This window comes from Heloderma suspectum, chromosome 2 (genome assembly GCF_057233095.1).
Source record: "Heloderma suspectum isolate Gila_16-S chromosome 2, 16-S_ref, whole genome shotgun sequence".
In the NCBI taxonomy this organism is placed as follows: domain Eukaryota; kingdom Metazoa; phylum Chordata; class Lepidosauria; order Squamata; family Helodermatidae; genus Heloderma; species Heloderma suspectum.
In genome coordinates, this window is record NC_139459.1 from 371,080,093 (window position 1) to 371,104,107 (window position 24,015).

At 46.9% G+C, this 24,015-nt stretch overlaps 1 protein-coding gene across 1 annotated transcript; it reads left to right on the plus strand.

Annotated features, from left to right (window-relative positions):
* The first annotated feature begins 323 nt into the window (after positions 1–323).
* On the plus strand, positions 324–23,903 carry LOC146356067 (vomeronasal type-2 receptor 116-like). The gene is made up of 9 exons (XM_084830009.1): positions 324–444; positions 676–753; positions 1,288–1,396; positions 9,506–9,706; positions 13,826–13,900; positions 14,105–14,651; positions 17,754–17,963; positions 21,270–21,396; positions 23,002–23,903. Exons 1-9 carry the CDS (start codon positions 324–326, stop codon positions 23,901–23,903), a joined length of 2,370 nt encoding a protein of 789 aa, XP_084686135.1.
* Positions 23,904–24,015: the final 112 nt, after the last annotated feature.

The window sequence follows — 24,015 nt, forward strand, 5'->3', positions numbered from 1 at the left end:
CAGCTCAGACAGGGGGTTTCTCTGGACGCCATCAATCTTCTGGAGCTTGCGATGGAGATCCTCACTTGATTGGCCAATAAACATCACATTCACCATTGGATGATTCTCTACCGCCTCAGGATTCATATCGCTAAACTTCTTAAAGGCTTCAAACAATCTTTCCAAAAACGCGGAGGGGCTTTATTCCTTCTCTTGCTTCACATCATACAATTTGGACAGATTATGGGTACGAGGTACTTCCTTACCCTTGGCTTCTTTGATGATATTTAAATACTCTCTGTGTCGGTCTCTTCTTGGGTCCGACTGGGGGTCCCACAATCTTGATGGCCTCACTGGATCTTCCCTCGGACCAGATCTTCCGCCCCTTGTCTCTGCCCAACCCACTCCTCTGCAATCATACTGGCCGCTCCAACTACCAGGCGTCTTTCTTCGGCTGTCAAAAAGGTGTGTAGCATCATCTGGACATCTGCCCAAGTGGGGCGGTGGGTCTGGCCAATGGTTCTAAAAAGATTCTGCATCTTTTCAAGGCCATCTCTAAAGGAGGGATTCTGGTTCTTCCAATTAAACATATCTGAAGTGGTGAAGGGGCATATACAAACATAGTTCCTCCTTCAGAATTGGGAGCCTCTCTCATGGGGCACTGATAATTCGGATCTGGGTTTCTGGTGGTCCAAGGTGCCATCCTCACGGGCTCCTTTTATGCAAAGACGGGAGGCTCTAAGTCTGAGCCAGGTCGTAGTGGGGCATATGGCGGTGGGCCCACTTGGGGGCTAAGTTGGGGAGGTGACGACGGGACTGAGGCAGTGGACTCCATCTTGGATTTTGGTGCTTAAATTTACACAGGGCAAAGGGCAGAACCTGACAACTCAAGGCAAGTCTAACTGGCCCACGAAGAAGCAAAGAGTGACGACAGCCTGTTTCTCTCCTTCCAAGGTGCAAAGGGAGCCCAGCACTCTGGGGCTGTGGTTCTTTCTCTGACCGGGAATTAGCAAAATGACAGTAATTCTGGAAGAATCCCCTGTGGATTTCCATCCAGCAAGTCAATAACAAAGACATCCTGGAGAAAACATGCTTAATATAAACACATCCTGAGCCTAAGGTGGATGGCGGCCGGTGTGGTACCTGATCACTTGGTGTCCGTTCATTTCTTACTGACATCCGATTCCCATGCTGGGGCTTGTCAGGTCCGTTTTCCTTGAGGTTCTGTTTGGTCGCTGACTTATGAACCAATTTCTCTCCATGGCGGTGATGTTTGTGCAACTGCTTCTGTTTTGGCTCCTTCCTCAGGCCACGCAGAGGATGCTGAGGACCATGTGCCCAAAGGCCAGGCCTTTTGTCCAGCAAAGAGACTATTACAGGCCAGGAGACCTCATCGTTGGTGGGAATTTACCACTCGGTAGTTATTCTTATACAAATACAACCGACTTTCGTAGTTCAGCCCCATTAGAGATGGCCGCTATTCCTTCGTAAGTTTCCAGAAGAGGGATATGGAGTAGATGCATGCCTGCTTTGCTCTCAGGTTAGAGGGCTCCTTCCAGGGATGTGCTTTGTGATGGTGCCGATGTTCAAACTTTCCTGATTTGTTATAGGAGCCTGAGAGGCTTGTCGGGAGCGGCTTCAACCCAGAATGACGGTCGGAGTTGTTCAGTCGTTCAGTTGTGTCCGACTCTTCGTGACCTCATGGATCATAGCACGCCAGGCCTTCCTGTCCTGCGCTCTGTCCTGCACTCCCAGTCCATATTCATTGCATCAGTGACGGTTGGAGACTTGCGGGTTATTCAGTGGCTTCATTCTGAGAGGTTTTCTGCAAGGAGCAGAGGCAGAGCTGACCGAAATTTGGTTTCATGTTGACAATCTGCTAATGTCTAAGAAATGTCCTCCTGCCTCTGCCCAAGCAGTTTCAGGGGTGGGAAGGAAGTCTGGTTCTACTGGAAAATCTCTCATTGATCTAAGATCTCTGGGGGACCTACTGGAAGATCTCTGGGTAATCTTCTAAGACAGGGTGGGAAGGAAGTCTGGTTCTACTGGAAGATCTCTGGGTGATCTGCACTGGGTCAATAAGCATTTGTAACTCCCAAGTGTGTAACAACAGCAGCAACAAATGACACCTTCCTGCGCTACATTAAATGAAATAAAGAAAACTTGGGGGGAACCAGGAGTGGGGTTGTGTCCAAGGCCTGTGAGCTCCATTTAGTTCTAGTACTCCAAAAAACCCGGAAAAACCTCCTGAGCTCAGAATACATTAATTCCATCTATGTGTTTGTCGTTTTCGCACCAGGCTCCAGTTGGGGGATCTCTGGGTGCTAGTAACAAAAAGGTGGTAGATCCTGCAAGCTTGAAGTCTGCCCACTCCTGATCTGGTTCCCCCCTTGAATTCCTGGAGGTTGTTGGGAGCACAACTCCTAATATTCATGGCCAAATGCCAGGGAAAAGAAGAGCGGTGGTGGGGAAACTAAGGCTGGAACGCACGGAACGCATCCCTATGGCTGTTTGCTTCGGGCCTTTCTCAGGGTCCGGATGAGATTCTGTAGTAAGCAATAGTTGTGTGGTTTCTATAGCTCAGAAATAAGGACTCCAGTAATCAAAGGCTGAAATCAGTCATGGACAGTCAGTCGTATCTTGATTGCAAAGAATAAGCTTCTGGCTAAAACTGAAGTTACAGGACACCAGATTCTGCCTGAACATCAGGAAAAACTGCCTCTCTGTGAGAGCAATACGGCAATGGGACCGATGACCTAGGGAGGAGGTGGGCTCTGCCACCCTGGAGGCGTCCAAGAGGAGGCTGGACAGCCACCTGTCAGGGATGTCTCGACTGGGATTCCCGCATTGAGCTGGGGGTAGGACTCGATGGTCGTGTAGGCCCCTTCCAAGCCTACTGTTCTATGATTCTATGACTCAAGATGCCGGATCTTGAATGAAGGGCTGCTTTAAACAGACACACGGGAACTGCCTCATACTGAGTCAGACCTCTCTGCCTCAGTATCTAGCAGAGGCTCTCCAGGGTGCGTGAGACAGAGTCTGTCTCTCCCGGGCTTGTCTGTGTATGCCAAGGGTTGGTCCTGTGACCAGCTGCGTTCAAGGGATGCTCCCTATCACTGAACTACAGTCCTTCCTGTAAAATACAGCAATTTCCCAGTCCTCGTGCTTCTGAATGAAGGGCCGATTTAAGTCGGAAGCTGCTTTCCACCATGTAAGAGCTTTTGTGCAATGAGGACATTGCTGCCTGCACTGAGCGGGATCAGCCCCCAGGGTTTCAAAGAGGCTCTACCCGGAGCTGCTGGGGATTGAACCTGGGACCTCGTGTGCAAAGCAGGGGCTCTGCTGCTGAGCGACGGCCCTTCCCCTCAGCAGTTCTGAACCGCTTGTGCAAAACGCTGCTTCACCATGGAGAGACTTTTGGAGATGTGGGGATGTCTACTGGGTGACGTTTGCTCTGAGAAGGGTCAGGCAGATTCCTGGAGGACCGGTCTCTTGGCAGCTCTGCACCATGATAGCTGAACACAGATTCCCGTATGAGAGGCAATCTACCCTGGGTTGTTATGGATGAGGTTATTTAGTGACTAGCTGAAGTACGTGGCGTTGCCCGGATTAATTTAATTAGAAATTAAATTAATTTCTAATTAATTAAATTAAATTAAATTAATTAAATCCGGGTAGAGCCTCTTGCTGTTTCCCGCCTCCCAGCTGAGCAGAGCAGAGCAGAGCAAGCTGCTCCAGCTGGTCCAGGGACTACAGAAGCAGGCAAGCTCCCAGAGAGCGAGCGAACAGAGCGAGCGAACAGGGGGAGCAAACAGGAGTTGGCCAGGGGAGTTGCAGTGGTTGAAGAGACAAAGGAGACAAAGGAGACAGAGGCTAAGAGGTAAGTGGGCTGCAGGAAGCCCAGGGCGCTGCCCTTTATCCTTCTGACTGGCTGTGAGCTCACCAGGAGCTTCTGAGAGCTCCAACTGAATTGGAGGGGTGTGGCCTGAGTACTCCCAGCAGCTGACTGGGCGGGAAGCTTCAGTCTGTTTCCCGCCTCCCAGCTGAGCAGAGCAGAGCAGAGCAAGCTGCTCCAGCTGGTCCAGGGACTACAGAAGCAGGCAAGCTCCCAGAGAGCGAATTAACAGGGGGAGCGAACAGGAGTTGGCCAGGGGAGTTCGGCAGGGGAGGTCAAGGGGGAGGTCCCTAACATTTTTTTTTTTTTTTACTAACTTTTTTTCATTTATTTGTCTTGTAACACACACTTCCACACCAGTGGGACTCTGCTTTTAACCTCTACTGAGTAGAGGAGCAGGCACAGGCTAGTCTAGAACAATCACAAAGCTAGACACAAAAAGGGAAAAGAGGCTATGGAAGGACAAGACTCTCCAGTGGTGGTGACCTGCAAGGTGTGTGCAATGTTTGTTTTCTTGCCTGAGAACAACTTGGCCTACACCTGCAACAAGTGCAAGTTGATCACGCTGCTGGAGGAAAAAGTAAGTGGACTGGAGCGGCGACTGTCGACCTTCCGGGGAATAAGAGAACACGAAGAGTTCTTGGACAGAATCGGGGAACTACAGCAGCAAAGGGCAGACCAGAAGCTTGAAGAGCAACAGCAAGATGAGGCAGTGGGAAATGCTGAGGTGAAGAAAAATGGAGTAGAGGATACTCCTTGGAAAACGGTGACAGTTAGGAGAAGAAGAACTAGACGCCACTCTGCACCAGTGGAAGCGGTGGAGCTGTGGAACCGATTCCAGGTACGTGCAGATGAGACTGGAGGACAGCCTGCAGAGGAAGAATCACAGGGGAACCTGCATGAGAGTGAGCAAGAGGCTAAAGGTCAGTCAAACAGAGGCGATGAAACCCAGGCCTACAAGAAGAAGAAGAGAAGAGTGGTAGTAGTGGGAGACTCCTTGCTGCGTGGGATCGAGACCCAAGTATGTCGCGAAGACCCGTGGACTCGCCAGGTATGTTGTCTCCCGGGAGGACAGATTAGAGACGTGACTGAAAGGTTGCCTGCACTCATAAAGCCCACTGACAGGTATCCCTTTCTTCTCATCCATGTGGGAACAAATGATACCGCCAAGCGGAGCTACGAAGAGATCACGTCAGACTTTGAAGCTTTGGGAAGGAAACTCAAGAACTTTGGGGCCCAGATAGTTTTCTCATCCATCCTTCCAGTAGTTAGAAGAGGGATAGAAAGGGAACGAAAAATACTCCGGGTGAATGACTGGCTACGAAGGTGGTGCCGACGAGAGAGATTTGGATTCTGGGACCACGGGCTATACTTCCTGGAAGATGGGCTGTTGGCTAGGGATGGGTTGCACCTCACAAAGGCTGGGAAGAATGTGTTTGGCCACAGCATGAAGAACTTCATCAGGAGGGCTTTAAACTGAATCCTACGGGGAAGGGAGATGTAATGTTGGGGGTAACAATGGACGTAGGCGCATGCACTGCAATTGAGAGAACAGCTCTGATAGTGCCCAATAATAGTCTTCAGACACATGTAGGAAGAAAGCCAGACTATGAAGCACATGGTCTTCGATGTCTATATACTAATGCCCAGAGTATGGGAAACAAACAGAACGAACTTGAACTCTTAATACAGGAGGGAAATTATGACTTGATAGGTATAACTGAGACTTGGTGGGATGACTCTCATGACTGGAATACAGCAGTTGAAGGATATAACTTGTTCAAAAAGAACAGGAGGAACAGAAAGGGAGGCAGGGTTGCACTGTATGTGAAAAATACATATCTCTGCACAGAAATACAGGAGGAGGAGCTTGGTAGCCCCATCGAGAGCATCTGGGTTGAAATAAATGGAGCAAAGAATAAAAGGAACGTGGTGGTCGGAGTCTACTACCGGCCACCCAATCAAGGAGAAGACAAGGATGAAACTTTTGAAAAGCAAATAGCCAATGTTTTAAGGAAGCATGATGTAGTAGTAATGGGGGACTTCAATTTCCCCGATATTTGTTGGGAGACAAATTCTGCAAAACATGGCCCCTCCAGGAAATTCCTGACTTGTGTGGCGGATAACTTCCTCCTACAGAAAGTAGAGGAAGGAACTAGAGGATCGGCTATCCTTGACTTGATCCTAATCAACAGAGATGACTTAGTGGATAAAGTAGCAGTTACAGGAACTCTGGGGGAAAGCGACCATGTTGTACTTGAGTTCTTGGTTCTAAGGGAAGCAAAAGCCGAGTGTACTCAAATGCGTACCCTGGATTTTAGGAAAGCTGATTTTAATAAACTCAGAACAATGATCAGTAAGGTCCCATGGCAAGCAATGCTAGCGAGAAAAGGAGTCCAAGATGGGTGGGAACTTTTAAAAAAGGAAATTCTCAAGGCACAATCACAAACAATTCCAACAAGAAGAAAAGGTGGAAGACAACAGAAGAAGCCAACGTGGCTTCACAAAAAGCTTAGGGATGACCTGAAAACAAAAAGGGACACATATAGGAAGTGGAAAGAAGGCCAAGTAACAAAGGAAGAGTACAGGCAGGTAGCACAGAATTGCAGGGATGGCGTCAGGAAGGCTAAAGCGGAGAACGAGGTGAGGTTAGCGAGGGATGCTAAAAACAACAAAAAGGCTTTCTTCAGCTACGTGCATAGTAAAAGGCAGAGGAAAGAAATGGTGGTTCAGCTATTAAATAAGGATGGCAAAACGATAACAGATGACAAAGAAAAGGCAGAGGTGCTCAATTCCTACTTTGGCTCAGTCTTCTCCCAAAAGAGGGTCTATGACCCCCCTGGCAAAGGCGAAGTACAGGCTGAAGGGGCAGGATTGCAGCTTGAGATCGACAGGCATATGGTCAAGGAACACCTCATTACTTTGAATGAGTTCAAATCTCCAGGGCCAGATGAACTGCATCCTAGAGTCATAAAGGAACTGGCAGAAGAACTCTCAGAACCGCTGTCTATTCTCTTTGAGAAATCATGGAGGACCGGGGAAGTGCCAGATGACTGGAGGAGGGCTAACGTTGTCCCTATCTTCAAAAAGGGTAAAAAGGAGGAACCTGGGAACTACAGACCAGTCAGTCTGACATCAATCCCTGGGAAAATTCTGGAGCAGATCATAAAGCAATCCATCTGGAAGCACCTTGACAACAATGCCGTGATTACTCGAAGCCAACATGGATTTGTCAAAAACAAGTCCTGCCAGACAAATCTGATCTCATTTTTTGATCAAGTCACCTCCCTTGTAGACCGTGGGAATGCTGTAGACATCATATACCTCGACTTCAGCAAAGCTTTCGACAAAGTGCCCCATGATATCCTGATGAGCAAACTAGCTCAAAGCGGGCTAGATGAAACAACGATCCGGTGGATCCACAGTTGGCTACAGAATCGGACTCAAAGAGTGCTTCTCAATGGGACCTTCTCAAGCTGGGGAGAGGTAACGAGTGGGGTACCGCAGGGCTCAGTCCTGGGCCCAGTGCTCTTCAACATTTTTATGAATGACTTGGAGGAGGAGGTGCAGGGAATGCTGATCAAATTTGCAGATGACACAAAATTGGGAGGGATAGCTAATACTTTGGAAGACAGAAACAAAATTCAAAGTGATCTGGATAGACTGGAGTGCTGGGCAGAAAACAACAGAATGGCATTTAATAGGGACAAATGCCAAGTTCTGCACCTAGGAAAAAGAAACCAAATGCACAGTTACAAGATGGGGGATACGTGGCTCAATCACACTACGAGCGAGAAGGATCTTGGAATTGTTGTCGATCACAAGCTGAATATGAGCCAACAATGTGATATGGCTGCAAAAAAGGCAAATGCTATTTTGGGCTGCATTCATAGAAGCATCGCTTCCAAATCCCGGGAAGTACTAGTTCCCCTCTACTCAGCACTGGTTAGGCCTCATCTGGAGTACTGTGTCCAGTTCTGGGCACCACACTTTAAGAAGGATGCAGACAAGCTGGAGAGGGTTCAAAGGAGGGCAACAAAGATGATCAGGGGACTGGAAACAAAGCCCTATGAAGAGAGACTGAAAGAACTGGGCATGTTTAGCCTTGAGAAGAGAAGACTGAGGGGAGATATGATAGCACTCTTCAAGTACTTGAAAGGTTGTCACAGAGAAGAAGGCCAGGATCTCTTCTTGATCATCCCAGAGTGCAGGACACGGAATAATGGGCTCAAGTTACAGGAAGCCAGATTCCGGCTGAACATCAGGAAAAACTTCCTGAGTGTCAGAGCAATACGGCAATGGAACCAATTACCTGGGGAGGTGGTGGGCTCTCCCACACTGGAGGCCTTCAAGACGAGGCTGGACAGCCATTTGTCAGGGATGCTCTGACTTGGATTCCTGCATTGAGCAGGGGGTTGGACTCGATGGCCTTGTAGGCCCCTTCCAACCCTACTATTCTATGATTCTATGATTCTAGAACATCAAGTTTACAGTGGACACAACTCAGGCATCATGGCGGGACTAGGGTGGGGCGGGGGAGCAGGCGATTCAAATGCTCCGTTTCTTCCTGGAATTGTGCACCAAATGGTGAATTTGGTTTTGATGGGGATGGGGATGGGTGTGGAATATAAAATATATATTTAAAAAAGGATTAAAACTTGAAGTGAGAGAAGTTAGCTGTGTTTATATTACTTTTCAGCCAATTTCATTTTTTGTTTACAAATTGCTATTGAATTTATAGTTCTTTTCTGTATGACCAGGCAATGCCACATATTTAGCCCATTGTAATTGATTACATTTAAGAATCTATTCCCTTTTTTGGATCCTGTAGCTTGCAGACGAGGTGGCAGTATTCCCAACAGTTATGTGAAGGAGGAGAAGGAAGGAGGCCTGCTGCCATCATCTCCTTCTTGTGGGGCTCCCAGGAAGACTCTTGGCTGACCACTGCTGGAAACAGGATGCTGAGCTAGAAAGAACCAGCTTGGTCTGATCCAACAGGTTTCATCTGACGTTCTTCAGTTCCAAATATTTTCCTCTCTGAGAAATTAATGGGAGAGGCTGGTTCAATCAAAAGCTTCAGCCATTCTTAAGTCGTAAGATCAGTTGGATCAGGGATTGAACCCTGATCCAACAGGGTTCATCTGACGTTCTTCAGTTCTAAATATTTTCCTCTCTGAGAAATTAATGGGAGAGGCTGGTTCAATCAAAAGCTTCAGCCATTCTTAAGTCTTATACAGCTGCCCTGTGGGAAGGATCCTGGCACTTTTTTAAATGTCTTATTTTCATTTTCGTATTGCACTTTAGTTTTACTTGTAACCCACATTGGGAACATTTCTATCCAAAAGGTGGAACTTAAAAAAATGGAAATAGTTAGTAAAGTAATAAATTATAAATGTGCTGAATTAGATCGCTGATCTAGCCGGACTCTTCAGATGTCCTTATAAGATGCAGGACTTGGTCTCTCTGTGTGACAATGGGACAATCTCAATTTCACTCTGAATCCTTTGTGAAGATGTCTTTGTTCCAGAAGGTTCAAAGAGCCTCGAACCAGACTGACTGTTTAACCCTCCACTGCTCCTCTGTTCCGTTGGGATCCTCAGCCATTTCCCCTTGTCTCTCTCATACTTTCAGGACATTATTGAACAACTACCAGCCCTTCCTGGCCTTGGTGTTCTCCATCACTGAGCTCAACAAGGACCCAACTCTCCTTCCCAACACAACCCTCGGCTTACGCATCTATGAGCACAAGGACATTGTCCATTTCATGCATCTGAGCAGCCTGTCTCTGCTTTCCACCCGGGGGCAAAGGGTCCCCAACTATAAATGTGACAGGCAGGATAAACTGCTCTCCGTTATTGGGGGTCTCGACTCCAAATCCTCATGGGTGATCGCATCCTTAATGGGCCTCTACAAGATCCCACAGGTAAGGGGCTTCACGTGGGGATGGATGTGGGGGACCCGCTGAGCTCAGGAATGCTAAGAGGGAAAGGCCGATCTCTGAAGACGGAGTTGTCCATGCCACTTCACTGGTCACTCCTGGCTCCAGATCATTAATGAAGGAAGTCAGGAACAAAGAGACGGACACCATAGCTTGGGTTAAACTTGGGTCTCTTTATTAAACATGGGAAATAACATCTCCCCCCTCAGGATCTGCACATATGACGTGCGGGAATCTAACATAATTTTCCTATGCAGGCATCTACCCCTGCATTGTGGGCGAGCCACTCTGCCCAAGTCAAGAGGTGGATTCCTTGCCTAGGCTACACATCAGTGTACGGTAGGGATGGGGGAGAATTTCTCTCCGAAACTTCGGGGGGCCGAGTGCCAACGCATTTGGCCCCCCGAAATTGGTGGGGAAATTCTCCACCAATGAGAATGAGGCCTAACCAGTGCTGAGTAGAGGGGAACTACTACTTCCCGGGATTTGGAAGCTATGCTTCTATGAATGCAGCCCAAAAGAGCATTTGCCTTTTTTGCAGCCACATCACATTGTTGGCTCATATTCAGCTTGTGATCAACAACAATTCCAAGATCCTTCTCGCTTGTAGTGTGGTTGAGCCACGTATCGCCCATCTTGTAACTGTGCATTTGGTTGCTTTTTCCTAGGTGCAGAACTTGGCATTTATCCCTATTAAATGTCATTTTTTAAATGTTTTCTGCCCAGCGCTCCAGTCTATCCAGATCACTTTGAATTTTGTTTCTGTCTTCCAAAGTATTAGCTATCCCACCCAATTTGGTGTCATCTGCAAATTTTATCAGCATTCCCTGCACCTCCTCCTCCAAGTCATTCATAAAAATGTTGAAGAGCACTGGGCCCAGGACTGAGCCCTGCGGTACCCCACTCGTTACCTCTCCCCAGTTTGAGAAGGTCCCATTGATAAGCACTCTTTGAGTCCGATTCTGTAGCCAACTGTGGATCCACCGGATCGTTGTTTCATCTAGCCCACTTTGAGCTAGTTTGCTCATCAGGATATCATGGGGCACTTTGTCGAAAGCTCTGCTGAAGTCGAGGTATATGATGTCTACAGCATTCCCACGGTCTACAATGGAGGTTACTTGATCAAAAAATGCGATCAGATTTGTTTGGCAGGACTTGTTTTTGACAAATCCATGTTGGCTTCGAGTCATCACTGCATTGTTGTCAAGGTGCTTCCAGATGGATTCCTTTATCATCTGCTCCAGAATTTTCCCAGGGATTGATGTCAGACTGACTGGTCTGTAGTTCCCAGGTTCTTCCTTTTTACCCTTTTGGAAGATAGGGACAACGTTAGCCCTCCTCCAGTCATCTGGCACTTCCCCCATCCTCCATGATTTCTCAAAGAGAATAGACAGCGGTTCTGAGAGTTCTTCTGCCAGTTCCTTTATGACTCTAGGATGCAGTTCATCTGGCCCTGGAGATTTGAACTCATTCAAAGTAATGAGGTGTTCCTTGACCATATGCCTATCGATCTCAAGCTGCAATCCTGCCCCTTCAGCCTGTACTTCGCCTTTGCCGGGGCGGTCATAGACCCTCTTTTGGGAGAAGACTGAGCCAAAGTAGGAACTGAGCACCTCTGCCTTTTCTTTGTCATCTGTTATCGTTTTGCCATCCTTATTTAATAGCTGAACCACCATTTCTTTCCTCTGCCTTTTACTATGCACGTAGCTGAAGAAAGCCTTTTTGTTGTTTTTAGCATCCCTCGCTAACCTCACCTCGTTCTCCGCTTTAGCCTTCCTGACGCCATCCCTGCAATTCTGTGCTACCTGCCTGTACTCTTCCTTTGTTACTTGGCCTTCTTTCCACTTCCTATATGTGTCCTTTTTTGTTTTCAGGTCATCCCTAAGCTTTTTGTGAAGCCACGTTGGCTTCTTCTGTTGTCTTCCACCTTTTCTTCTTGTTGGAATTGTTTGTGATTGTGCCTTGAGGATTTCCTTTTTTAAAAGCTCCCACCCATCTTGGACTCCTTTTCTCGCTAGCGTCGCTTGCCATGGGACCTTACTGATCATTGTTCTGAGTTTATTAAAATCAGCTTTCCTAAAATCCAGGGTACGCGTTTGACTACACTCAGCTTTTGCTTCCCTTAGAACCAAGAACTCAAGTACAACATGGTCGCTTTCTCCCAGAGTTCCTGTAACTGCTACTTGATCCACTAAGTCATCTCTGTTGGTTAGGATCAAGTCAAGGATAGCCGATCCTCTAGTTCCTTCCTCTACTTTCTGTAGGAGGAAGTTATCCGCCACACAAGTCAGGAATTTCCTGGAGGGGCCATGTTTTGCAGAATTTGTCTCCCAACAAATATCGAGGAAATTGAAGTCCCCCATTACTACTACATCATGCTTCCTTAAAACATTGGCTATTTGCTTTTCAAAAGTTTCATCCTTGTCTCCTCCTTGATTGGGTGGCCGGTAGTAGACTCCGACCACCACGTTCCTTTTATTCTTTGCTCCATTTATTTCAACACAGATGCTCTCGATGGGGCTACCAAGCTCCTCCTCCTGTATTTCTGTGCAGAGATATGTATTTTTCACATACAGTGCAACCCCACCTCCCTTTCTGTTCCTCCTGTTCTTTCTGAACAAGTTATATCCTTCAATTGCTGTATTCCAAGTCTCAGTTATACCTATCAGGTCATAATTTCCCTCTTGTATTAAGAGTTCAAGTTGGTTCTGTTTGTTTCCCATACTCTGGGCATTAGTATATAGACATCGAAGACCATGTGCTTCATAGTCTGGCTTTCTTCCTACATGTGTCTGAAGACTATTATTGGGCGCTATCAGAGCTGTTCTCTCCGTTGCAGTGCATGCGCCTACATCCATTGTTACCCCCAACATTACATCTCCCTTCCCCGTAGGATTCAGTTTAAAGCCCTCCTGATGAAGTTCTTCATGCTGTGGCCAAACACATTCTTCCCATCCTTTGTGAGGTGCAACCCGTCCCTAGCCAACAGCCCATCTTCCAGGAAATATAGCCCGTGGTCCCAGAATCCAAATCTCTCTCGTTGGCACCACCTTCGTAGCCAGTCATTCACCCGGAGTATTTTTCGTTCCCTTTCTATCCCTCTTCTAACTACTGGAAGGATGGATGAGAAAACTATCTGGGCCCCAAAGTTCTTGAGTTTCCTTCCCAAAGCTTCAAAGTCTGACGTGATCTCTTCGTAGCTCCGCTTGGTGGTATCATTTGTTCCCACATGGATGAGAAGAAAGGGATGCCTGTCAGTGGGCTTTATGAGTGCAGGCAACCTTTCAGTCACATCTCTAATCTGTCCTCCCGGGAGACAACATACCTGGCGAGTCCACGGGTCTTCGCGACATACTTGGGTCTCGATCCCACGCAGCAAGGAGTCTCCCACTACTACCACTCTTCTCTTCTTCTTCTTGTAGGCCTGGGTTTCATCGCCTCTGTTTGACTGACCTTCAGCCTCTTGCTCACTCTCATGCAGGTTCCCCTGTGATTCTTCCTCTGCAGGCTGTCCTCCAGTCTCATCCGCAAGTACCTGGAATCGGTTCCATAGCTCCACTGCTTCCACTGGTGCAGAGTGGCGTCTAGTTCTTCTTCTCCTAACTGTCACCCTTTTCCAAGGAGTATCCTTTACTCCATTTTTCTTCACCTCAGCATTTCCCACTGCCTCATCATGCTGTTGCTCTTCAAGCTTCTGGTCTTCCCTTTGCTGCTGTAATTCCCCCATTCTGTCCAAGAACTCTTCGTGTTCTCTTATTCCCCGGAGGGACGACAGTTGCCGCTCCAGTCCACTTACTTTTTCTTCCAGCAAAAGACATCACAGAGCGTCACTTTATATTTAAATATCTATTTTTAAAATGTACATCTTCCTCCTGGAGAACACTTCATGCATCTAAAGTCAGGCGTCGGAGTCCAAGGAAGCAGATGCCTTAAAAAGAGGCTAGTCTTTAAAATGCCACAAAATCCTTGTGCAGCAGTCTAACAGGACATTCCTTCCTTCAGCTCGGTTACAGCTTTTTCAACCATGCTGAGGGAGAGAACAGGGAATTTCCTTCGTTCTACCGGATTGATCCCAATGAGATTGCTCAGTATGTGGGCTTAGTCCGGCTGCTCCTGCATTTCCACTGGAACTGGATTGGGCTGGTTGTTCACAGTGATGACCGTGGTGAACATTTCATCCAGACACTGACACCAATGCTCAAGCAGAAGGACATCTGTGTGGCCTTCACCGACACGTTCAAGGCTATGGACTCAGGCTTTTACCTTCAAATACTGTCTGGCTCTATTCCTAGTTCTTGGTTTGAGCCGCAAGTGATTATCATCTTTGCAGACTACACTGCTATACGACAACTAACAATGTCGTTTTATATCCATGAAGAAAAGGGCAAGACCCCATTTAGGAAGGTTTGGATCATGACATCCCTTTCGGATATCGCTGCGGCAGGATTCCCCTTCAGCATCATACATGGAAAACCCATCCACGGTGCTTTGCACTTCCGAGTCCACAGAAGGGATGTGCCAGGATTCAAGCATTTTCTCTGGGCCTTAGATCCACGCCGACCACAAGGAGACGTCTTTCTCCATAAATGGTGGGAAACTGCGTTTCACTGTGAGTTTCTGAAATCAGGCCAAAACTCTCCAAGAGAAATGAGAAACTGTACCGGGAAGGAGAAGGTACAGGACCTGGCAGAGACCAGATTCCCAGTGAGCATGTCCAGTGAAAGCTACAGCATCTACAACAGTGTTTTTTCTGTGGCACACGCTTTACATGCTGTATCTGGATCCAAACGTGGAGTGAGGGGGGAAGACAAGAGGCTTCTGAATATTCAGCCGTGGCAGGTAACGTCCTCCTTCAGATCTGGCAATCTTATAGAAGGTGCCTTGGTGATTTCTCAGTGGACTGATCCTGGAAGCAAAGAGGGAGAATGGGAGGAGTGTTAGAGCCGTTCTACATGAGACATGTATTGTGCGCTCATGGTTGCTCACTCCTGGTAGTTTGTGGGTACGTTACAGGTCATGGTCATCCTCCAAGGCCTCTCATGTTCCTTGCAACCATTATAGCATTTTTTTCTCTCTAATGAGGAAAATCTGGTATTTCTGTGACTGTTGGCATTAAACCCTGGTGTATTTGCACAATTCCGCTTTATCACAGTGCTACCTAGTGGTTGTGTAATAGAACATATGGAAAGGCCGAGAAAGCCCTGAAAAAAACCTTGTGTAAAGCAGCTGTTCTTAATCCCACAAAGAATCCAGCAGCAGAAGCCTAGGTAAAGAGGAGGGTTAAAAGCCTCATGTAGAAAAGCCCTTAATCCATTCTAAGGCTGTTAACGAAAGATATTCCCCATGGATCGTCTTTCATGGCCACCTTTCGCCTTAAAGAGAGTTAAGAAGTGAGTAAGGAGTAGTGCATTTCTGTAGTAGTTTTTTTAAAAAAACAACACACATATGTGTCTACAGCTCTGGATATGGATTAGGGAGGAATCAGGCAAGTCTCTACCCCGACCCAAGAGTTCGAGTATAGAAAGCAGTCATGCTCCCTCCCAGCCCTGGAGGACACCGCAGGCGGCTCCCTTCCACCACTGATCTCTTTGCTGCCGTGGACAATCTCCCTGCAGCGCCTCCTGCAAGGTATGACGCTGGGCTGGCGCAAGTAGACACCAGCCCCCAAAGCCCAAGCCAGTGAGAAGGCAGAATCGAGCAGGTAGCGCCCACAGGTGGTGCATTTTAAGCACTAAACTAAACAACAGAGCGGGGGGGGGGGGTGAGGTGCTGTCTCCTGAACTGATGGCAGTCGCAGTATGTTAGAAGACACCAGGAGCCTTTCTACATGATGCCTTTATTGTGTGCTCATCTTTGTGGTGCTGTGCACTCATTTATTGCGCAGAAAAGGTCAGTTTACATTCCAATTCCAAAGAAGGGCAAAGGGAAGAGTGTTCAAACTACCGCACAATTGCGCTCATTTCACATGCCAGCAAGGTGATGCTCAAAATCCTACAAGCTAGGCTTCAGCAGTATGCGAACCGAGAACTACCAGAAGTACAAGCTGGGTTTCAAAGAGGCAGAGGAACTAGAGATCAAATTGCCAACTTTCGCTGGATCATGGAGAAAGCAAGAGAATTCCAGAAAAACGTCTATTTCTGCTTCATTGACTACGCTAAAGCCTTTGATTGTGTGGATCACAACAAACTGTGGCAAATTCTGAAAGAGATGGGAGTACCAGACCACCTTACCTGTCTCCTGAGAAACCTGTATGAGGGTCAAGAAGCAATAGTAAGAACCAGACATGGAACAACCGATTGGTTTCAAATTGGGAAAGGAGTACGACAAGGCTGCATATTGTTGCCCTGCTTATTTAACTTATATGCAGAGTACATCATGAGAAACGCCGGGTTGGATGAATCACAGGTCGGAATTAAGATTGCCGGGAGAATTATCAACAACCTCCGATATGCAGACGATACCACCCTAATGGCAGAAAGCAAAGAGGATCTCAAGAGCCTCTTCTTGAGGGTGAAAGAGGAGAGTGCAAAAGCTGGTTTGAAACTCAACATTAAAAAAACGAAGATCATGGCATCTGGCCCCATCACTTCCTGGCATATAGAAGGGGAAGAAATGGAAGCAGTGACAGATTTTACTTTCTTCGGCTCCAAGATCACCGCAGACGGTGACTGTAGCCATGAAATTATAAGATGCTTGCTCTTTGGGAGGAAAGCTATGGCAAACCTAGACAGCATAGTAAGAAGCAGAGACATCACCTTGCCGACAAAGGTCCGTCTAATCAAAGCTATGGTTTTCCCAGTAGTAACGTATGGCTGTGAGAGCAGGACTATAAGGAAGGCTGAGCGCCAAAGAATTGATGCTTTCGAACAGTGGTGCTGGAGAAGACTCTTACGAGTCCCCTGGACTGCAAGGAGGTCAAATCAGTCAATCCTACAGGATATCAACCCTGAGTGCTCATTGGAAGGACAGATACTGAAGCTGAAGCTGAAATATTTTGGCCAACTAATGCGAAGAGAAAACTCTCTGGAAAAGACCCTGATGCTGGGAAAGACTGAAGGCAAAAGGAGAAGTGGACGGCAGAGGATGAGATGGCTAGATAGCATCACTGATGCAATGAATATGGACTTGAGCACGCTCCGGGAAGAGCGCAGGACAGGAAGGCCTGGCGTGCTATGGTCCATGGGGTCACGAAGAATCGGACACGACTGAACAACAAATATCAGCCTAGGCTACACCCTTATCTGGATGGAGAGAGCCTAGCTACAGTTGTCCATGCTCTGATAACCTCTCGTCTGGATTGCTGCAATGCGTTATATGTGGGCTGCTTTTGAAAATGGTCTGGAAACTTCAGCTAGTCCAAAATAGGGCAGCAAGACTGTTAACAGGGACTGGCCAACGAGATCACATTACACCCGTACTTTCCAGCTGTACTGGCTGCCAGTCCATTTCCAGGACTGATTCAAAGTGCTGCTATTAACATTTAAAGCCCTACACGGCTTGGGGCCAGGTTATCTGAAGGATCGCCTCCTCCCATATATGCCTTAATTTTTTTGAACTGCCCAGAGAGCTTCAGCTATTGGGCAGTATAGGAATGAAATAAATACATCAATCATTCCCTATTAATTTCTTTTTATTTATACACTTTTTATGTACTGATTACATATCTATACTGCCCAATAGAAAGGTCCCTACTCACAGTTATTTGTAACTTCCTTAGAAAACATTGTTACCCTCCAGTTTGGCTTCTGGTTTTGAACAGCACTTTTGGTGAGGGTTTTTTTTCAGAGCAGGGAAAATGCAGTATTACTTAAAGAAAGCAAAATGAAATGTTATCGACTTCAGTATTTCCATTATTCTGCTAGATAGACAACAGCCTCATGCAGAAAAGCTCCAGAACTCGCTCACGTTTACCCCATTTCATTAGTGTCTCCTTCATTTCAGATTCTTGCCTCTTTGAGAAACGTGCGATTTAACAACAGTGCTGGAGATGAAGTCTCTCTCACTGAAAACAGGAAGCGATATGACATCCTGAACTGGATCTTCTTCCCAAATGAGTCCTTTTCTCCTGTGAAAGTTGGAGGGGTCAATCCTGGGGTTCCCCCAGGCCAAGACTTCACCATTCACTCGGATTCAATCATCTGGGCTACAGAGGTTGGTTCGAAGGGAATGGTCTGGGGTCATGGGAAAATGAAAGAATGTTCTGTTCTGTCTCTTGGGAACAGGAGTTGTCTTTCTAGATGAGGCCAAAGGCCTATTGAGTCCAGGGAGGGGTTGCTGTCCAGTGGTAAAGAACCATCTTTGTGTTGAAATGACTCCATTTTGGTTCCTGCCTGGCATCTCTAGGTAGGGCTGGAAAAGGCCCCTGCCTGAAACCCTGAAGAGCTGCTGCCAGTCCGTGCAAACAAGACTGGGCAAAGTAACCTGCGGGTTTCCCGATCCCCCCAGTGTACACGCTCAGGCAATCTGACACTGGACACCCAAATCAGTGAGATTGCTTTATTGCAGGGAATCCCACGGCAAAAGCTTAATGGTTACACTCTTCAGGAATCATATAGCGGAGGGTCAGTAGCTATAGGCCCTATGTAATTCCAGAACAGTCCAAAGCTAAACACTACTCCCGTGACTGAGATCCTCAGCGTGGTTTCTCCATTGCCATCTCCACGGTTCTGAACACAAGGAAGGGACACTGGATTCCTGGGTACCTAACCCAGACAATCCTTTCACGGGGCTCCAACCCCGGTCATGGAAAGGGAATGATCGCTGGAATGAACCCATCAGGCAATCAGGGGATAACTTCTTGAAAGGCCTAACAACCCACACCCATAGAGAGGCCAACTTTGAATCTTTTGTCGATAACTCCAGGCTACATGGTCAAGGCCCACCAAGATCAAGGGAAGGGCTGACCCACACACGCAAGGAGTTCCAGGCCAGTGTTTTCACACTGGCAACTCCACGCTGCAGGAGTTCTGGCACAGGGAAGTCCAAAAGTTGTAGATCAAACCCAGCCTGCTGTACACTGAGCTGACTACAAACACAGACACACAATCCACAGCAACGACAGTTCAAGTCTATGAAAAGCCTCACAGTACTTTTCATGGCAAGTCCTTCACAATCCAATGTTCCAGTCCATGTGCAGAGTGCCTCCAAAAGCCCATCCGATGATGGATCCAAACAGAGAAGGCTTCGGGCAATGAAGACGAGATGTTCCTAACAAAGGCTCTTTTCCTTTGCATCAGCTTAAAAGGGAAGGCGGGACTGTAGGACGCCCCCTCCGGATCCCTTGACAGACAAGGGCCTCTAGCCTTTCAGCAAGGCCCTTGTCTAAACAGGGCGGCACTGCTCAGCCCCCCAGCAGTGACACTACAACTTGGGCGACCCTTCTGCAAATATTGTATTGTTATATTGTGGTTTTAATGTTCCATATATTTTAAATTGTTTTATTCTGTTCTGTTTGGTTTTAATTTTTGTGAACTGCCCAGAGAGCTTTGGCTATTGGGTGGTATAGAAATGAAATAAATAAACAAACAAACAAAAATAAATAAATAAAATAAACCCCACCCCACCTCTGTCAGGTTCTCACGGACAGCTTCCAGCCTCCTTGCCTGCCAAGGCCAGACCAGCAAGCGGACAAGGAGTTGGGAGACTCCCGCTGGCTCTGCTGTGGGAACACTGACCGAGAGAAGCTCACACAGACCTACTGCAGTACCGAAGCTGAGCCCTGACGTAGAATCATAGAATAGTAGGGCTGGAAGGGGCCTACAAGACCATCGAGTCCAACCCCCTGCTCAGTGCAGGAATCCAAGTCAGAGCATCCCTGACAGGTGGCTGTCCAGCCTCAACTTGAATGCCTCCAGTGTGGGACAGCCCACCACCTCCCCAGGTCATTGGTTCCATCGTCATATTGCTCTAACAGTCAGGACGTTTTTCCTGATGTTCAGCCGGAATCTGGCTTCCTGTAACTTCAGCCCATTATTCCGTGTCCTGCACTCTGGCTGATCAACTTCGCTGCCCTCCTCTGAACCCTCTCCAGCTTGTCTGCATCCTTCTTAAAGTGTGGTGCCCAGAACTGGACACAGTACTCCAGATGAGGCCTCACCAGTGCTGAGTAGAGGGGAACTAGTACTTCCCGGGATTTGGAAGCTATGCTTCTATTAATGCAGCCCAAAAGAGCATTTGCCTTTTTTGCAGCCACATCACATTGTTGGCTCCTATTCAGCTTGTGATGGACAACAATTCCAAGATTCTTCTCGCTTGTAGTGTTGTTGAGCCATGTATCCCCCATCTTGTAACTGTGCATTTGGTTTCTTTTTCCTAGGTGCCATGATCCACTCTAGTACCCCTCACTGTTCCTCAAACACATCAGCTTCTTCTGTTGTCTTCCACCATTTCATCTTGTTGGCATTGTTTGTAATTGTGCCTTGAGAATTTCCCTTTTTAAAAACTCCCACCTATCTTGGACCCCTTTTCTCGTTAGAGTCACTTGCCATGGGACCTTACTGATCACTGTTCTCAGTTTATTAAAACCAGCTTTCCTAAAATCCAGGGTACGCATTTGGCTACACTCGGCTTTTGCTTCCTTTAGAACCAAGAACTCAAGTACAATATGGTTGCTTTCCCCCAGAGTTCCTGTAACTGCTACTTGATCCACTAAGTCATCTCTGTTGGTTAGGATCAAGTCAAGGACAGCCGATCCTCTAGTTCCTTCCTCTACTTTCTGTAGGAGGAAGTTATCCACCACACAAGTCAGGAATTTCCTGGAGGGGCCATGTTTTGCAGAATTTGTCTCCCAACAAGTATCAGGGAAATTGAAGTCCCCCATTACTACTGCATCCTGCTTCCTTGAAACAATGGCAATTTGCTTTTCAAAAGTTTCATCCTCGTCTTCTCCTTGATTGGGTGGCCAGTAGTAGACGCCGACCACCATGTTCCTTTTACTCTTTCCTCCATTTATTTTGATCCAGATGCTCTCGATGGGGCTGACTCAGAAGAAGGCAGCTTCCAAAGTTCGTGTTTCTCATCAGAATATATTTTAGATTAGCCTCACGACCCAATTGGGACATGGGTGTGGCAGGAAGGAGGTACTCATGTGGGGGGGCGGTGTTGCAGGACCAGGTCAATTTCTCTGTGCAGAGAGAGGTAAGGAGCTCCATGCCCCTCTCTGCATGGAGTGGCGGGGGTGGGGGAGCTCCCTGATGTCATGGGAGGGGATTTGCAAGGGGAGGGTGGTCAGTCCCACTGACATCATCAGGATACAGCAGCTTTCAGTGTTACATTTTCTGTCTCCCGTATGAGCCTCCTTTGTGACAGTTCAAAGTGACGTGTAGACATCCGGAATATATTTGGCCCTCCTAAGCTGGAGAACCCATCCATCGTGTAGTGGGAAACTCTGTCGTGTAACTTTTTTTCATGTGATTGCTGTCTCTGGACATCCTCAGCTGTTTGTCTTTTCCCCTTTAGAAGGCGCCCTTTGCCAGGTGTGTGGAGAGGTGCTCTCCAGGGCACCGGAGAAAAGTTCCTGAGGGAAAGCCGGTTTGCTGCTACAGGTGTGATCGTTGTCCAGAAGGGACAATGTCTAACTCAACAGGTACCTCAAACTTTGAAAGACATATAAAATGCAGAGCATAGTGGGGGCAGAGTGGCACAGGGACAAAGGGAAGATCATAGACAAGGAGAAGACTTTGCTGTTTCCCCCAGGAATAAATTTTTGTCATTTCCAGTTCAGATTGCATACCTCTGCTGTTTCCAAAGTATTCAAAATTACTTGAACAAAACTTCTATTGAAATAATAAAATAATGACTCCCAGTAAGTACACGCAAATAATCTGCTGGGTTTTCTCCTGTATACATATTGGATAACATTCCCCTGCACAATTTTTTTAAGACCATGTTTCCAACCTCAGTTGTTTTGGCATCGGACCTGAAGCCATTTGGGCAAAACACTGGTCAGGGCAGGTGGTCGTTCATCCTTGTGGAACCTGAAGCACGTATGGTACTCCAAGGCCAAAGACTGAGGCTGCCCTTTCATCTGTAGTGGTTTCTGTGACCTGCACCACAGCCTCCCCACCAACATATCTCCTCAGAGGACACTGCGTAATCTTTGGGAAATGATGGAATATAGATAGGATAGATAGATAGATAGATAGATAGATAGATAGATAGATAGATAGATAGATAGTGTGTGTGTGTCTGTGTGATTGTGTATGTGTACGTGTGTATAGAAGCACAATAGCAAAGTAACCAGAAGTTTTTGGAAGAACCAAAAACTACCCCATTTGGGTAAATTCTTAATTAAATCAGCAGTCAAACAAGATATTTGCAGCCCAAGGGGCACACTAATGTAAAGCAGCATGTTGCATTCCATGCAGTTACCTCCAAGAAGCCACATCTTTTAGGAGCGCAGTTATTAACCAAACTTACTGCATTACCCAATCAGTAACTTGCACTTCCACTAATGTGCTTTATTTAATTGAATGTAAAAGACAGGGTGTCGTATTCAATCTGTAGGAAAAACTACAGTGGACCTAAGAACAAGATTCTGAAACTACAAATCTGTGATTCTTACCAAAAAACTAGAGCAGGCTGTTGCAAGACATGTTAACTCACCTGCACCTCTGGAACATCACAGCTACTGATGAGGGTTGAAGCTGAAACACTTAGCTCTAAATACATTTTGAAATTACTCTGTGGTTAGTCTACTTATCTTTCTCATGTAGTTTAACTTAAGACTGACTGCATCCTTAGCGGATCCAGACTCCCCTTGTTGCTTTGTTGTAGTGGCACTTGACACCCCTCTCTCTCTCTCTCTCTCTCTCTCTCTCTCTCTCTCTCTATATATATATATATATATATATATATATATATATGCTCTAATTCAGAGGACACTGCAGGTGATAGACTGTGATTTGGTTCTTTCAGTTCCCTGATTTTCATGTCAGGGTACGGAATGTTCTTCCTTGCAGAATATTGAACCCGGGTCTTGTACAGGGGGCCTTAATATTAGGAGAGAAGCATTTGGTACTTTTCTGACTCAGGTCTTACGATTGCTGAAGCTTACACAGAAAATAAGCAAAGGTGTGAAATAAGCTTCAGAACGGATATTTCCATCACCTTCTGTGATGTCTGAACTGGCACTACAAAAAGAGCATCTGTGTCCTATTTGAGATACTTCAGTAGTTGTTGCTCATTCCAGATGCAGATAGCTGTGCCCTGTGCCCAGAAGATCATCACCCAAACACGAACCATGACCAGTGTATTCCCAAGAAGATCCATTTCCTTTCCTATCAAGAGACATTGGGCTGCTTGCTAGCTTCTTTAGCTCTTTTGCTGTCTCTGGTCACATCTTTCGTGCTGGCAATCTTCATTAAACACCGGGACACACCCATTGTGAAAGCCAACAACCGAGACCTCACCTACATCCTCCTCCTCTCCCTCCTGCTCTGCTTCCTCTGCTCCTTTCTGTTCCTTGGCCGACCGAAGAAAGTCATTTGTCTTCTCCGACAAGCTGCTTTTGGCATTACCTTCTCTGTTGCTGTTTCTTCTGTGCTGGCCAAAACTGTCACAGTGGTTCTGGCCTTCGTGGCCACCAAGCCAGGAAACATGGCCAGAAGACTCTTGGGGAGACAACTGACAAACTCCGTTGTCCTGGCTTGCCCCTTCATCCAAGCTGTAATCTGTGCTGTCTGGCTGGTGACCTCTCCGCCTTTCCCAGACTTGGACTTCCATTCCTTGCCTGGAGAGATCATAGTGCAATGTAATGAAGGCTCAGTCACCATGTTTTACACTGTCTTGGGTTACATGGGTTTCCTGGCATTCCTCAGCTTCACGGTGGCTTTCCTAGCAAGGAGATTACCTGACAGCTTTAATGAAGCCAAGTTCATTACCTTCAGCATGCTGGTGTTTTGCAGTGTTTGGGTCTCTTTTATACCAACCTACTTGAGCACCAAGGGGAAATCCATGGTGGCTGTGGAGATCTTCTCCATATTGACCTCTGGTGCTGGTCTCCTGGGTTGCATCTTCCTCCCCAAAGGCTACATCATTGTGCTGAGGCCAGATCTCAACTGCAGAGATCACCTCATGAGGAAAACAAATTAAGGAGTCTCTCATTTTGGAACATGCCTCGTAGTCTGCTTCTCTGTCAAGTATGTCTCTTTAGGAATACTGATAGAATTGCTCAAAAATCAGTGTGATGACAGATTTGATAAAC

Bases quoted from the DNA above. Each gene is read 5' to 3' on its own strand.
- LOC146356067 (XM_084830009.1), top strand. From the start codon at position 324: ATGGCCTCACTGGATCTTCCCTCGGACCAGATCTTCCGCCCCTTGTCT. The intron at 1,397-9,505 runs GTAGTTATTCTT...TCATACTTTCAG, and splicing joins TGGTGGGAATTTACCACTCG to GACATTATTGAACAACTACC. The intron at 17,964-21,269 runs GTTGGTTCGAAG...TTTCCCCTTTAG, and splicing joins CAATCATCTGGGCTACAGAG to AAGGCGCCCTTTGCCAGGTG.